General features: G+C 40.0%; 1 protein-coding gene across 5 annotated transcripts in view; it reads left to right on the top strand.

The window, feature by feature from the left end:
- The first annotated feature begins 60 nt into the window (after positions 1–60).
- CPEB3 (cytoplasmic polyadenylation element binding protein 3) overlaps positions 61–16795 on the top strand; it is an 80560-nt gene continuing 63825 nt past the window's right edge. For 4 of the 5 annotated variants that reach the window (XM_026051323.1, XM_026051337.1, XM_026051344.1 and 1 more), the window contains exons 1-2: positions 7100–7230; positions 7457–8364. In XM_026051323.1, the coding sequence (XP_025907108.1) occupies positions 7468–8364 (897 nt within the window). In that variant the 5' untranslated portion in view covers positions 7100–7230; positions 7457–7467. Of the gene's footprint in view, positions 76–7099; positions 7231–7456; positions 8365–16795 lie in introns of those variants that run through there. The other variant, XM_026051331.1, reaches the window with a different exon arrangement.

Genomic DNA, 16795 nt, shown 5'->3' on the forward strand with positions numbered 1-16795 from the left:
GCCCGGCCTGGCCTGGCCTCGGAGGGCAGCGCGGGCGCACGGAGCCCGTTGGTGCGGGCGCGTTGTTGGGGCGAGGTGAGAACCGCCCCACAAGCGGCTCGTGGAGGCATGAGGTGTAGGACAGTGGTAACCGGTTACTTCAGTTTGTAGAGATGGGGGAAAAAAAGAAAAGAAGAATCTTCGTAGGTGATTTTAAAATCTACTGTATGCTCAGAAGTGGATACATGCCCTCACAGTGTGAGAAGCTGGAAGTTTGTGACCTGAGAGGCGTTTAGAGAGAGCAAAGGTGCCGTGAGGAGAGCGACGCTGCGGCCTGCCCGCCGCGGTGGCTCCGTCGCGCTCCCCTCGGCACCGAGCGGCCCACGCGCCCGGCTCTGCGTTGTGTCGCGCTGCCCAGCGAGGGCTGATGTCACACTCCGCAGTGGCAGTTGGGGCGTTCCGGATTCCTGGGACGCTCCGTTAGTAAGGAGGCACTGTGACCTTTCCTTTTCAGGTTATACCGCTTGCACGCCTACTTTTGCTTTTAATACCTAGGCCTTGTAATGAGTTGAGTTACATGTAATGAGTGCCCTTGTGTAAGTTGTAGCCTCATTTTGCTGTAATTACTGCACAAGGTGGTAATTTTCCAGGCCCACCCTACAATCAGGCAACTGCATCAACATGTTCCTGGTTGAGACAGGGAACATTTGTGTGGTGGGTATATGCGGCTGTAGGGATCATGTTAAATAGGAAGGTGGTCTTTGGGAATATGCTGAATTTTCTGACTCCGACACACTAATTTATGGAAAAAAATCACTTTGAGAGTCTGTGGAGAGTCTGTTGTACAAATGAGTGTAAAAAAGGCAAAGCCCTGCAGCGTTGTCAGATTACAGAATAATATAAACATAGAAGTTGGTCACACAGTTGGGTCCCCCCAACAAAGCATGCATTAAACTTGGGATTATGTATGTATTTTAAGCCTGTACCATTATTTTGTATTTGACCTTATCTCCCCAAGACCTTATTTTCCATTTGTCCTTTCACACGCTGATTTGAACTTTTAAGCTGGGCTAACTTTATGTATAGAGTGGGTGTAGGAGGTGTCTGCTTGGTTTTTAAGCACTAAATATCCTAGGAGGGAATGCTGAAGCAGATTCATTGATCTGAGTGTATTTTATTGGAAGCACACGCAGAAAGAGGAAAGAAGACGACGTCAAACTGATACACCAGAAAATCTGGTAGTTATTCTGAGAACAGTTAAATTCAATTGAGAAATTCAGTGTTGTCTGCACTGCTGAGAAGTCGTGGGCCTGCAGGGGCCTGGGTCCACGGTACATGGATGAGTTCTTCGCAGAGAGCCCAGTGCATGCTTTGCTAATTAGTCATACAGCAATGTGTGGACTATAAGAGAGATATTAGCTATCACAGTTCCTGGTGTCTAATCTTGGTCTGGATTATGTGTGTTGACTATTGACCAGAGTGCTGATCAGACAAAATGAGCCAAATACTTGGGTTTTATATATGTACCCTCAGATGTTACAAGCTGGACCAGGGAACCAGCTGGGTTACCAGTGAACCAGGGAAGCTGGGTTTATTCCTAGGATATTATGATTTGTGTAATTTCTGAATTTCTGTTTGGAAGGTGGGAAGTTGCCTTCTGTTTAGGAAAACACTATGAGGTCATGATCAGTAATAATGGCTTGAGCAATACTTACCCAAAGAAATTCAGGATTATTTGGCTACTATGCAAGGCTGAGGAGTAAGGCTCCTTTGCTTTACCGCTGACTGACAAGACTGGACAAAGCTAGAATATCAGGTCACATGGTAAACACTTGGCAGGCTGGTACATCATATTTTTTTGCAAACATCAAACATGAAAAATCAGTTCTCAAAGCATCCCTTAAATAGCTTAAAATCCTGAAAACGGAAAGCTGATTTATGCCTCCACGTTGCTGCAGGGTGGGTTGCACAGCTGGGGGTCCGCGTTCTCAATTTGTCTGCTCATCGCAGGCGCAGAGTGATATCCGAGTACACACATGAGCAACTGTTTGTGCCTTCGGGAGAGCCCTGCTCGCTGCCTCTCAGCACGGGAGTTGTCATTCCACTCTCATCTCTTCCCCCTAGCAGGGCCGGATATGCAGCTGCTCTGCTCAAATGCTTCCTTTATTCTCCCCAACAGTCTTCTCCTTCAATTCATTGCCCCCCTTGCCCTTCTTTCTCTTCCCTTTCCTTGCACTTTTTATTCTGTAAGCTTCCTGCTTTGCACTGGCAATTTTTACTATTGCCTAACCTCAGGTTGCCTCTTGCTGCTTTTGCATTTTCTAAATGATTACTTCCCATATTATTTGCTATTAAATTCCTTTTTCTTCCTCCTTTCTGTCTCTGAGGTGTTCAGTGCGTTGTCTCGCTCAGTCCTCGCCTTGTTGCTGCATTTGAGTCCAGTTAGATGCAGCTCCCCTGGGAATAGACTCCTTTTTTTTTTGCCCATGTGAGTGAAGGGAAACACTTGCTACTAACTGAGATTAGGCTGAGCTCAGCCTCACTGATACTAACAGGATATAGCAGCTATTTTGAATTAAATAAAACTTTCCATGGGAAGCACAGTACTTGATGAAACTCACTAAAAATTGTGTAAGCTATTTAGAGCCTTGCAAATTCAGCCCTAAATTAGGCTGTCAGATTTATAAATTGACAGGTCATCTTTTAAAATACTAAATTATTTGTTAACAAACTTGGCCAGATTAAAGTTTAATAAAGAAGTTTGTAAGTAATTAGTGTAAGAATAAATATAGAGATAATATTAAAGTGCTTACTGGCTCATTTCAGCAAAGCCTGAAAAAGAGGCTGAATAAAGAAGTAGCGGTTCCTTAAAACAGTTCTTCTGATGTGTCAATACTGAGAGTGCAGGAATTATTCCCAGTTTTCCGCAAAGCGCAGTAACCTGGCAATATGGAAGCATTACTTCTCTTAAGGCAATACTGCATTTTAACTGCTATGAAAGCAACACATACAATAAATGACGAGTTCAGTTAGGCCTATTATATTTACTTAATTCCGTTGTGACAAGACAAGGAGTACTTAGTGAAACTAAAATGAAGGAAATCTGACCTAAGAAAAATGCTTATGCAATAGAAGTTTTTCAGTATCATAATACTTCCTTTAGCCCTCGCTTTCTGGTAAAAAGCCTAGCATACGTTGTTGCCCATCATAGGCTTAAATTACTTAATAATGATTTTCAGGAAATAAGAATGCACTAAATATATTTCAGGAAGTAAAAATGCATCAAGTTTGCTTGGTTCACTTGTGCCTTTCTTACATTTGTTTCTTTGGAACTTGTGCAGGTCAAGTAATTCAGATATCAGATGGAATGAAGCTTTTGTGTGCCGATACAGCTGTTCATATTATCTTTTTAATTTTCCTTGACTGAAGAGGTAACTGATAGAAGTAACCATTCTTTTTTCTAGTGGCTACTAATATGTGTATATTCAAATGCCTTTATACCTTGACTTTCTTGGTTATAAAATTCTTTTCCATTTCTGGACATCTAGTCCTCTGCTTAGCTTAATGATTGATCAACAGAATGAAGCTGCCCCTTGCATGTAAGTGACAGGTTGTGGTCCCTTCCACACTCATCTTCAAATCATCTGAAAAGCAATAATCCAGGAATAAAAATGGACATAAAGGAGTGGTATTCAGTGAACAGAGGCAGCCTGGTACTAGCTGGGATATTTCAGTAGAATAGGACTTCTCAGCTGCTGTAAGGCAGTTTTCCTGGCCCTCAATGATTCAGAGCAGCAGAAACAAGTCAGTGCAAGTGTTGAGAAACCCTTAATTACAACATTGATTTAAGGCAGGCAGACCATACAGTTCCAACGTAAACAGACTGTAGAAAGCAAAGACCTGTTTTTCAACAACCCGTTTTCAGCTTCCCTAATTTCTTTTTTTTCCCTCGGCTTTAGCCATGTCTTTCATCCATAAAGCGCAGATCCTTTGAACAATCAGCATTCAATTTTATAAAACACTGCTGTTTTCACAATGCTGATTTCAGTTATGTAACTTCATACAGGCATTAGCATTCAGTCCAGAATAACCAGAACCAGGGCTATTCATGGGTGAGACAGCAAACACGAGCATCTGTAAACTAACTTCTAAATACTACATCTGCCCTGTATTAATCATCACAGTGTGAACGGGTACTGAAGTGGAGGCTGGAGATATGTGGATTGTGGAAGGGAAGCAGCTGGAATCAGGAGCTGCGGAGTACAGGGCATACAGAATTTTAAAATGAAAAAGGTCTACTATTTTTTTCTTGGTAGGATTCCCAAGGAATTAATGATTTGGTATTGAAAAATGGTGATTCGTAAATCTGAAACTATATAGCATCATTTAATGCCTATGTGCTGATTTTTATTTGTTTTAAAAAAACTTGCATATCTTATTTGTGTATAAGCTTTGGAATATGTTTTTTTTAAATGATACTATAGCAGATTAATATTTTCTTCTGCTAAAACTCATGATACAATCTCATCTGTAATAGCTGCAATATTTTTACAGCTGATAAAAGCTTATAATTTTTTGTACTAGTTTGGCTAGTGATTGCTGTTCTTACTAGGTAGCTATTTGATCTGGATCTGGATAATTAAACTATTAGAAGCTCTGATTTTATTATTGACTCCCAGCTCAGATTGACGGATAGTTGTTTTCTCAGAGCTAGTGAGTCAGACTGCAACAAGGCTTTTCCCTGGGGATTAAGAGCATGTTTGTGCATGTATTTTTATGTTTTTGAGGGTGTCTGTGCATGTATTTTTATGCTTTCAAGCCCCTTCCTTTCCAGACACCCGTTCTCACTCCAGACCTCGGGAGCAGCGGTGCTCAGTGAGACTCCAAACCCCAGAATTCCTCGGAGCGCATGCGCTGCTGCCTACCACTTGTCAAAGTGCTCCTGCCACAGTGGGCGCCTGTTTGTCATATGCCAAATCCAACAGAAGGAAATAAACCAGTGTCACTTTATTGCTATTTAAACACAGAAAATCCAAAGGTAACCATTCTTTAAGAATTTCTGCATTGACTGCATGGGTTGCTGCATGAAATGGAGCTGGTATTGCTATGGGGATATAGATTTCCTGTTCTGGACTGTAAATTTGCACAAGTACTTACACCAGCAAATAATCAAGAGGTACTGCATATTAGTCTAACATTAGACATTGCCTTGCCTGTCTTTCAAAGTCATTTTATTATCCAGTGTTTTTCCATTCAGACTGGCTTGATTCATTAAAGGTAGGTCTTGACCTTGATGAGAGGCTTCAGTTATGCAGAGATTTTACCTCTGTAAAGAAGTAATATGAAAACAAATGTGGATTGCAGTCCTTAGGATAAAGTTCAAAAACAAATAGCTAGGTCAAGATACATATTTGAAACAACTGCTGTGGTAGCTACTATAGATAACTTGGTGACTAACAGATTGAAATATACTTTATTAACAACAAGTTTTTTGATGTTTCACCTGCTATATTTTTCTCTCTAAATGTATTTTTAACTGATGTTTCAGAACCTGGGGAGGGATGAACATTGCCTTTTCTCTCTCTCATGTGGACTCAGGAGCAGTTCTATGCAGCCTTAAGAGTAGTGGTGACTTTGATAGAAATGCAGCTGAGGGAGAACTACCCAGAGCTTGGACTGTTAACGGTTGCTGCAGCACTGCTTTAAACTGCCTCGCAGGCTTTCTGCGCCCTGCAGCAGCAGCAGCAGCGCTGCCCTTTCCCCTGCAATAGTTTCCTCCCTGCTTTTGAGGCCCTTGCCGTAATGCTAGTTCACTGCATAGCCTGTTCATAAGCCCTTGTTGTTAGGCTTACATATTAAACAGGGCAATAATAGAAAGCCTGAGCAGTAACCGAAATGATAGCAGAAACCTGTGCTGACATTCATTTTTAATTAACAAATGTGTATGTTTTGGAGATTAAAAAACAAGCCTTAAAGATAGGTGTGGACCTTGTGAGAACAGTTCATGTCAGAGATCAGAGCGTCATTGGCTGCACTTTTTGACACTTTTCTTAATCCATTTATGGATTGGGTTTAAGTTTACTTTGTTTCATTAAACAACTTCATATGATTAGCTCAATAGGAATGTGATTAGGTATCCAGGAATGGCTATCTTTGACATGGTTATTCAATTAAAGTAAGTGATTTGGGCTCATTTAAAGTACTTTTAGATTTATAATGATCTCTGTAATTGACTAAAAGTCTGCGTTAAGCAGAGGTGCCTGTTTTAGTTTGATGCAATTGCTGTCCCTTGACATCTGTATACACATTAGTGCTAGTATTTTAAAATAAATGATATTGACCTATATGAAGTACATTTCTAGCAGGTATAAGACTTCATTAGCTACTTTCATTTAATCCTTAATTCTTCTGCTTATGTATTGATTTAGCATATAAGTTGCCTTGCTACTTTTTGTGCATTTTAAAATAGCTTTTGAAATGTGGCATGTCCATATTTAAAATATTTTGATTTATTCTTTTTTATTGCAAAAGCATGAGGAACTTCAGAGTCAAATACTATCTGGCAGATTTGCTCATTTTGACCTTGTTTCTCTAAAGAATTAACTCCCCTTGTGATATTTCCTATGTAGGAACATAGTGAGTAGCAATGCCCTTCAGCAAGGGATTACTTTGCCGTAAAATACCGTTTTAAACAGAAGGGTTGTAAGGTCTCTGGAGGCCGGTATAACTGCGGAGGGGTGTGCAATGAAATGTCCGTGCACCTCCTTGCGCCCAGCTCATCGCCAGGACGTTTTCCAGGCGTCCTAAGCAAGCAGCAAGGCGGCTGCCTGGCGAGAAAAGGCCGGAAAATGCCGGTGCGGCGCCGAGCAGCTCCTGCCTCCGCGCGAGACGTGCTGCGCGCTTCCCTCGCTTCAGCGTGGACACTTGAAAGCTTGTTTGTTCATTAAGGAAAACAGGCACCCGGCTCCTTTAAAGGTCCCCTGATAGAAAAGGGGAGGAGAAGAGCGCAGGCTGGTGTCTTTTTAACCTTGCTGAAGGACGCAGCAGTATTTATTGACGTATGCAAATAACCAGGGGGAGGAGGAGGAGGAGGGTGCTTGGAAAAACAGGAACCAGAATCAGTTTCTCATTGCAGGGTGAGAGCTCTGAGTTCCGGTGTAAGAGAAAAGAGACGTGGCGAAATTGCTGTATATCTCTGCCCTATAAGCACATCTCTCATTTAAACTGAAGGGAAACAAGGCATCAAAAAGGGTGAAGCATCTTAAAATATATTTTAAAGGCAATCTGGCACGATCAAGCGTTTCATATTCCGAAATGGGGGAGGGGGAGATTTCGGGTTTGCCTTGCAACTTGCTGTAGCGTAGCGCTAGCAATAGGACGAGATTTTTGGCAGGCAAAAGATTGAAACAGCCTGGTTTGTAGTATGAATGACAATGCTAATAATCTGTCTTTGTGGTTTTTTCCCCTACCGTTTCAGCTGCGCAAACCATGCAGGATGATTTACTGATGGACAAAAGCAAAGCCCAGCCCCAGCAGCAGCGGCAGCAGCAGCAGCAGCAAGATCCAAACTCAGCAGAAGCCCCCTCTACGCCCATCTCGTCGGAGACACCCAAGCCAGAAGACAGCAGCCCAGTGACTAGTATCGGCACAGCAGCTTCTGCCCAAAATAGCAAGGAGAAGATGCAGATGGAGTCCCCCATTTTGCCTGGCTTGAGCTTTCACCAGCCTCAGCAAGAACCCGCAGCCGGCACCTCCTTGTCTCCCTCCTTCGGCAGCACCTGGTCTACAGGGACCACAAACACGGTGGATGATAGCTTTTTCCAAGGGATTACTCCAGTCAATGGGACAATGCTTTTCCAGAATTTTCCACACCACGTCAACCCTGTGTTTGGTGGCACTTTCTCGCCTCAAATTGGCCTAGCTCAGACTCAGCACCACCAACATCAGCAGCAGCAGCAGCAAGCTCAGCAGCAGCAGCAGCGCAGGTCACCTGTGAGCCCTAATCAGGCCCCTTTCGCCCAGAGAAATGCTGCTTACAGCCATCAGCCCATCATGACCAGCAAGCCGTCTTCCTCCTCTGCCTCCTCTTCCTCCTCCTCCAGCTGGAATAACCATCAAAACGCAGCTTGGAGTACACCCTCCAACCCCTGGGGTGGGCTGCAGGCTGGTAGGGACCCTCGCAGGGCAGTTGGAGTGGGGGTTGGCGTGGGCGTGGGGGTCGGCGTACCCTCCCCCCTCAATCCCATTTCCCCCCTTAAAAAACCCTTCTCCAGCAATGTCATTGCCCCTCCGAAGTTCCCACGGGCTGCACCCTTAACTCCCAAATCCTGGATGGAAGACAACGCTTTCAGGACGGATAATGGCAACAATCTGTTGCCTTTTCAGGTAAATGACTGCATGTGCCTTTTATATGGTGACAGCTGTCACAGAGTTATATTTAATGCAGGGGGTTATTTCATGGTGCTCTTCCACCTGAGAGGCAGCCCCATTACTTATATCTGCACTAAATAGTCACCTCTCATGAAATTACTGGGGTTGATCCTAGGGAGTGCATACACAAAGATCCCAAATTTTCGCTTACAGTTTAATGTCTTACTTTTCTTGTAATTTATTCTTAAATATCACTAGTGTTTTTCATTATTACTATTAGCATTAAAAATGTAGTAATTTTCAGAGCAAAACAGGTTTGGCAGACTTTGTTCTATCGGTGCTCTGTCTCTGTAATTATTTTTTTCATGATCTCTCATATGTGAGAAACTGGAGGAGATATTAAAATTTCTGGTTGCCGTTTTCTCAGAACGTTTTATCCAAACATGCTTTTTCACTAGAAATCTAGTAAATCAATTTGTCCCTGTTGAAATACTAACTGTCCTTGGGTTGGGTTTAAGGGGTTTTGTTTGCATAAGGTATGTGTATGAAACACCATATTTGTCTGCTCCATATAGCTGTGGTGTTATATTGACGGTGTGCGATTAGAAGACATCTAGAAGCAGCGTGGGTGTGTATGGAAAGAGTGGCGTATCTGTCCTTTCCAGTAAGGAAATGCCTAATACAACTGACGTGATTTAGAAATGGCAGGGAGGTATTGTATAAAATAAACCATTTTGTGCTGCTCAAAATATTTGCAGGGAAAAGAGACAATAGGACACGACCTTCAGAGCCATATTGCAATGGAGTCTATTTACTAGCTACATAGCTCTGAAATATTTAAAGCTGCAGTGCCCTTCGCTGCTTTTTTTTTTTTTTAACTATGACGACAAAGCAGATCAATTGCAGCTGAAACTAGGCCACATAGAAGATTTGCAATTTTAATGCAGAACGAAACCTGTCATGGTGTTAATTCCATTTTTAGATTGGAAAAAGGAGAGCGTGCACTTGCAGTTAGGTCTATGCAAGGTGGAGTGAATCGTGAACGTTTTCTAGGTTAGCTCTTGTACTCTCAGGTAGATTAGTTTTCCATTTTGGAATACAGTGAATTGGTGTCTGTGTATGTGTGTGTATATATATATATGTCTATATACTTTCTCTTTGAGTGCTATGGCTGTTCCAACAAAGTCTGAGCTGTCAAGCATTTTTAACCTGTTAGTGCTATAAGAATGACATCTCAATTGACACTTGGCATTAGAAACGAAGTTAAAAAAAATCCCTTTAGGAGGCTGCTGAAGTAAGATATATGCATTCCTATGCACTTTCCAGTCCCATTCAAAGAGGGTGTCTTATACTCAGCCCTGAAATTTCATTTTGCTGCTTCATTCTGTTTAAAGGGCGAGTTGCTAATTTTTTATTGGCCGCCCTGGAGGAGGGCGGGCGGTTCTGGAAAACTGCTGCTCGCTGGCGCTGAGCTCTGCAGAAGGGCTGCTCTTGAGACCTGATATGCCTGCCGAAACTAGGACGTTGCACAGTCCACAGCAGTGCAAAAAATATTGCATACAGCTCCCGATCTTTTTTAGGAATGGAAAATGCGTTTCAGCTTATGATTATTCCTTTATGGAAATTTTCTACATGTAGGGCTTCATGAATTCTGGTGAACAATTTGTATTTATAAAAAAGATATCAGTAAAGGTCGTTATTCTTGCGGTTTGCGCAATGAGTTTTAGCTTTAATGCATGTTCAGTTATAATTTATATATTTACTTTTCACGGATCGGAGCATTATTATGCCAGAATTACCTAGCAATGAAAATGATCAGAAACTGTCACAAATGAAGCTGACAGTTATTTAGTCATCATCAGAAAAAAAAAATGCTTTTAAAGAAAAAATGCATCTGATTTTTAAAGTTAAGGTTCTGAAAATATAAGGTGTGCATTTATATGCAAATTTGGAAACTTGTTTTCTTCTCTGTGAATTTAACCTGTTAAACTGAAAGCAAATACTTAGTCTACTCTCATTACCAGCTGGAATAAGAGCCTGATTTTGGAGACTTGTGAAACTTGTACAGTTTTTTTTTCCTAGCAGGCTCTTATTAATACAAAATACTTCTTGCTTGAGAGGTTGCTATCTGGATTAATGCTGGATGCTCTTCTTCCTTACAAATTCTGAATATATACAAACATTGATCACAGACAACTATTTAACTCACATTTTGCTTGATTAATTCCTATAAGAGCTTAATATTTGTTCCTTGGCTTTTGTGCTTTTTTCCCCTCCCCTAAAAGTTGGATAATATATTGACATAGTAGGTTCTCCCTGTCAGCACTATCAGGGCAGGTTTATCCATTTGCATCTGCTGCCTTTCATAACTGCAGGCTCTTTTATTTTGTTTCAGAAGTGTCTTCCAGTAAACCTACCAAAATGTTAATACACATTAGAAATTATTTGGTATTATTTTTTCTGTTATTTTATTATCAGTTATTTTCTCTGCTTAAGGTTATAAGATAAATTTGTGAATAGCATTTAATTACTTAAGCACTGAGATACGAAGCTAAAGATGTTCTGAATAAAAGCAAGGTATCAATGGATTAATTGTTTGAATTAATATCAATATTATTTTTAATTCAAGTTTTTGAGGTAATGAACAATTTTAAACAAACTTCTATAATCGAAGATTATATTCTAACTCAAAATCTAATATTTGTAGATAACTGATATTAGTTTTTGATACAGATGCTATAGCTACTAATTTGGATAGAGCATCTGAGTACCTTGATTGTCAAAACTACTGAGGTATCTATCCTCAGGATAATATGTTGAGTTACAGCAGCATATAAAAGGTCAAGTAGTAGGAATTTTTTTGGTATCTGAGTTTTGAATGATATAGAGTTGCAACTAGAAATGCTATGAAGCAGGTTTTCATGTAGTTACTGAGAAAAACTGCACTTCAAAAAAGTCTAAATATGCAAAGCTGATAGTTGAGAAAGCAAACAGAAAAAGCAATATAATATAATATGAGTTTGAGATAAGATCACAGAAATAGATGTGGAAGAAGGGTCAGATATGAAACAGAGGGAGGTGGCCAGTTTGTTCTGCTCAATGTTGTTTGGCTTTTGAGTGGTTCAGGCAAAGTTCCTCAGTTGTGATTATCATGTGACGAGCAGTAGGGCTGTGCCAGAAGGCCGGGTTGTCCTCATTCCTGACTGTAAAATGAAGGAGCCACCAAGTGCATCTGAGGCTGCCACTGCTCATTGTCCCAGACACCGAGGCCACAGTCCAGTCCTTGCACACAGCAGAACAGTGGGGCTCCAGGAGAGCTGTTGTCATCTGCCTTCAAGCTGCTCCCTGAGTTTCCTTTTCCTTCAGTTCTTGCAGGTAAACAGTACATTGCCTTTGGCTCCTGGCCCTATGGTGCGTCCCAGTAGAGGTAGGGTTAGGAGATTTCAGGATTGTACCTGAAATAGATCACTGGAAGCATGGATAAGAAATTCTCTTTACTGTGGAGAAGATAGAGAAGCAATTAAATGTCTGGAGACCAGTATCTTAATTAACAAGGCCTACAGTATAACTATTTAGTAATATCTTGAAACGTTTCCCAGAAATTGTTCACATTGTTAGATATGCTGCTCTTCTAATGTCCTTTAAAACAATCCAAAATATGCAAATTAAAAAAAAATAGCAATTTTGTGCTCTGGAGTTTTTAGCATAAATTAGGTCATTCTTATCAGCTTTACTGGTGCATGTGTGCGTGTAAATATATATAGCAGAAATAAATAAGAGGAGTAGAGTATGTATCTGAGTAAAGATAATTATAACAAGCTATCTTTTGAAAGGAGACTGTTAATTACCCAGGAATTGGTGGTAACTAGGTTGAGAAAGCTTTTGCACTGGGATTTAATCTGAGTCAGATTCTTGACAGTTTAGTAGATAATCATACATAGTAGCAATAGCATTACTGGTATTTTGAAAGCTCTTTCTTAAAAGTGTAGACTAATTTCTTATATGCTGAAAAATTTCTTATATGATGATGATATGCAGAGAGCCTGTGACTGTCTGAAATAAATATATCTATATATCTAGGTGTTGTAGAAATTCCTCAGTCTTTTTTTTTTTCTTTCCTCTTTCTTGTGTAGCTCTGTTGTAGCTCTGATTAATGTGATATATTGCCTGCTTATGAGTATTAATATGTGAGAAATTGTCTCATGGTCCTATAGTAGTCTGTAGTTTTTAGAGTCCAGCCAATATACAGTGTGCTTGCTTTAGTGATTGTGAATGACCTTGCAGTTTTTCTGATATTTAATTTGATGGAGTTCTAAGTGTCTGAATTTTCAAATTAATTAAAACACATTAACATAGTGTAGAAGGAAAAGTACATTACTGTTTTGTGTTTCAAGTGTGATGATTTGAACACTAGTTCTTACTAAGCAACCAATTGAATCATAGACAAACTCTTGACCAAAGTTTTGAAGGTGAAACAAGGATGCGAGTTGAGATCCAGTTGGTTCTCTGAACAAACTAGATTGACATGACTTCCTTTAAGTTGTTAAAGGATGTAATAAAATACGAGTAGAATTTTATCATGAAGATTTGACAAAGGGATTATCTGTCTTTGCTCTGGGAAGTAAAGCTGAAGGGAAGCTGAAAGGTAAAGCTGCAGTTTGTTGTTATTTCCTTTATTTGATCATCTTCCCTGGTGTAGCTTTTTGCCTAAAAGCTGCGCTTGCGAACTGAGTGTAGGAAGGAGAGAGAACTAGAAAATTAATGTTTTCATGTTCAAGGGGATTTTCAAGGAGAAAATATGAGTTTGCATTTCGGATGATGTCCATTTGTTTCTTAAGGTTTCGTAAAGCAGCTCTTCTGTCCTTCAGAGCTCTACATGCAGCACACTGAAGGGAAATAAAAGAGAGGGCTTGGTTTGAAGTTATAAAGTAATGTTAAACTGTTCACATCTGAATTTGTTGGACCTGGGTAGACTTCAAAAATGATTTAAATAGGCTGGAGGGAACAAAATCATGACAAACCTATCCTGCGATGAACGTTCAAAGAAGATCTAAGGCTTTCTGGCCTTTATTTTTCTTTTTCATGATGATAATTGAGTTAATGTTACAAATCTGAAAATACCGTTCATAGGTGTGAGATGCTTGTCCTAGAAATTTAATCACAGTATTTCAAACTGGCACAAGCTCCCACAGGAAATAAAGGCCTTTATAAACGTTATTCTTTTTTCCCAAAACAAGCACTCTTCTTTCATTTTACTTTTGTCATTACTAATATATGATGTTTAATCCTTTAATATAAAGGCAGTTTGTGGATTTTAGATTTTTAAGAAATCTCTTTTCATCTTCCTTATTTCTCGCCCTCTGTGTCTCACCTCCCAGAATTTGATATTACAAAGCTTTTCTTGTGTAATTGTCAGTTGTGTTTACCTACCCAAAAGGGAGCAGCCTATTCTATAAACATGAAAGAGGATTCTTTACCCATGTCTTTAAAGCATCATATTTTTATTGTCAGAAGATACGACAAGCTAGGTAAACAAGTTGTGTATGATCTTCAAATTGGAGAAATGATCAAAGTCAATGGAAGAGCCTCCTGCCCTGGGTCAGGTGCTCAGAGTGCCGGGCCTTGCTTCCCTGCTGCGAGAGCCTTTAGGTGCCTGGTGTCGCAAGATGCTGCCCTGAACAGTTGACGCCGCTTCTCACCCCCACTACTTGTTTGCTGTGGTGGAGGGGAAATAAAATTTCAGAAAGGGCAGGAAACAGAGCTTTCTAATTCCTGTTTACTGAGCATAAGGTCAGCTAAATGTCCCTTTGGACTTTTTCTGGTGCTATTTAGACTAGTAACTTCCCTTCTATAAGGAAACTTCCTAAATGGCCCCATATGGGTACTTTTTTTTTTTTTTTTCCTTCCCCCTGTGTCCACTAGCAATAATAAGTGGAACATGTAGTATGAGAGACTTTAATAGTCCCTTAACAATGCAAAGGTTTAGGTAAATCTGCCATTCATAGGAAAACCAGCATTTTCTATGTAAATGTATGTAATATACATTTATACACATGCATGTAATATCTATATATATAGTTCATTTTCTTCAGATGGCATTTCTAATAATATTCAATAACACCTGCTTTAAAACAACTATGGCAAAGTGGGATTTACTAGTATTACAATAATTCACATTTGTGTCTAAGCTATATTTCTTTTCCAGCAGCTCTCAAAGTTGAAATACGATATTTTCATTATTTTTCTAACAAATTTATGTGAGTAGTGTTTAGACTCTTCATTTTTTATGCTTCTTCAGTGTTTTATATGTTCTGCAATTAGATTTAAGTTTCCATATCTTGTTTCATTCTTTCTTCATTTAAATGTTCCTTGTTTCATTTGTTAGCAATTGAATAGAGATTTGCAAAAGCATTGCTTTTAAGCAGTTGCTATTGGAATAAGGCACGTAATGATAGTAAGCAGTGTCCCAAGATCAAGTGCCTGGATGGATGTGCTGTTTTGCTCATAGAAATAAGTTTTCACTTTTATTGCCTTTTTATTATTATTTGTAGCTTTTAGAATGAAAAATAATAAGTGGGAAAATATTGGGAAAAACTTTATCTATGCATCTTCAAACTTGGTCACACCTTTCATTTGCGTATGATTTTGTCTTTTCCTATAAGTTCCTGCTATCATTAAAAACATACAGCTAATTTATGATTTCCCTTCCTTATTTTTTTTTCTTTTCCATACTTTCCTCTCTTTATTGCCTGCTTTTCAGGTCATCCTTTCACTCATTTTAAGAGTGCGCTGTGCTGAACAGGATAGGAAAGCCTGTCTGCTTGGTCACCAGAGTGTTAGGAGGAGGAGCGGAGGTGCAGTTCCCATTCTGCAAATATGTACGTGCACAGAGTTTGCAGAAAGATATTCCATCCTTAGTGTTCAGACTGAGACCCCCAAAGTTATTTTCCAAAAAAAAAAATTATCATATATAGCTCCTTATTTAAAGCAGACCCTCTGTTGACTGTCTTCTGTGAATCTCAAATTGGTCACCAGAAATGAAGAAGAAAAATTGTCATATGTGAAAAGTTCAAAATTGTATGCCAAGTACTATTTAGGTGTTAATAATTCTTCATTAAGGGTAAGAAGGGAAAGATAATTTCCCTAAATGTCAGACCCTCTTTTCCTGTAGACCTCTATGTTATTCACTGTCATCTTCCAAATTCTGCGAGAGATAATGTAGAGGGTCTGTAGACAAAACATTCCCAGAATGGTCACTGAGAAGATTTATTCTGAGTGCTAGGTGTGGGAGGGGAAAACGATTTTGATCCATTACTTAGGTTCTGTATTTTACTCATGTAACAAGGTTGTATTTCCCAAGCAATCTCACTTCTCTGCTTCCTGCATTTTCAGTGCTGGGCTTTGCAAAATTCAGAGTTCATTTGACTTTCATAGAGCTCAAGTGAAATGCTTGCGCAAACCCACCAGTTCTCTTGCCTGTTACGATGACATTCACATGACTTGCCACGCAAGCTGGGATCTTTTGATCAAACTTGTAGCTTGTTCCTGCAGTAACAGGAGCTGGTGGAAGCAGCACAGGCTGCCAGGGTGGGTCAGAGGTGTTGGGGGGCTGGGGTTCCTGACAAGGTTGTCCCTAAAGCCTGATTTGTTGCATAGCCCCTTTTTCCCACTTTGTTTACCCTTGATCTGTTCACCTTTGCTGCTTTCAAAGTTCTCCTCTCCTCCTTTCTGTTCCTGCTTTTTGATCTCCTTTTTACTCCGGCTTCTCATTTGAGTTATCTTCCCTATTGCGTTTCGTATGTCAAAGCCTCCAGCTACAAGGGAAGTCCCAATAAGCCCCAGTATTCGTAAGCAGAATCATGTTCGCTTGCTCTGCTGGGAACAACTCCTGTGCAAACTCATTAGCACAAGGAGTTTGGAGGCTTAAGCAAACACAGGGAAAATAGAGTCTTCGGAAATATTAGGCAAAAGTTTTGGATTTTAGAAACTTCAAGCAAGAGAAAATAAATGTGCGGTTAGTGTGAACATGCTGAACTGATTCTCTTTTCCACTCCACTCCTGCCTTCCAGAAAGTGTAATTTGGGATGAATTTTCACACAACGTGATAGAAGGGCACTTCTGACATTAGAAGAGTATTTCTGCAAAATAAGCATAAATGTTATGTCTTTAACATGGACATTGTTTTATACAGTTTGCTTTTATGGCCTAATCTTTGTAAATTCACCCTCTGGTGAAATTTGCCTTTCCGTCACTAAATAATTACTGTAAGAGGTGCCCATCTAAAGAGTCACTCCCCAGTAGTTATTTTTGGCCACAATGTAAGCAACTTGGAGCTGACCTTTTAATGGGAAATGTCAGGTAACTTTAGAAAGTGACACTATCTATAATGCAACATGCTTCTGAAGGACTCTGCTATGTATCCTAAGTGTTCTTCAAAATGAAGAAA

Source organism: Nothoprocta perdicaria, unplaced genomic scaffold (assembly GCF_003342845.1).
Source record: "Nothoprocta perdicaria isolate Ctin4 unplaced genomic scaffold, notPer1 scaffold_111, whole genome shotgun sequence".
Classification (NCBI taxonomy): Eukaryota; Metazoa; Chordata; class Aves; order Tinamiformes; family Tinamidae; genus Nothoprocta; species Nothoprocta perdicaria.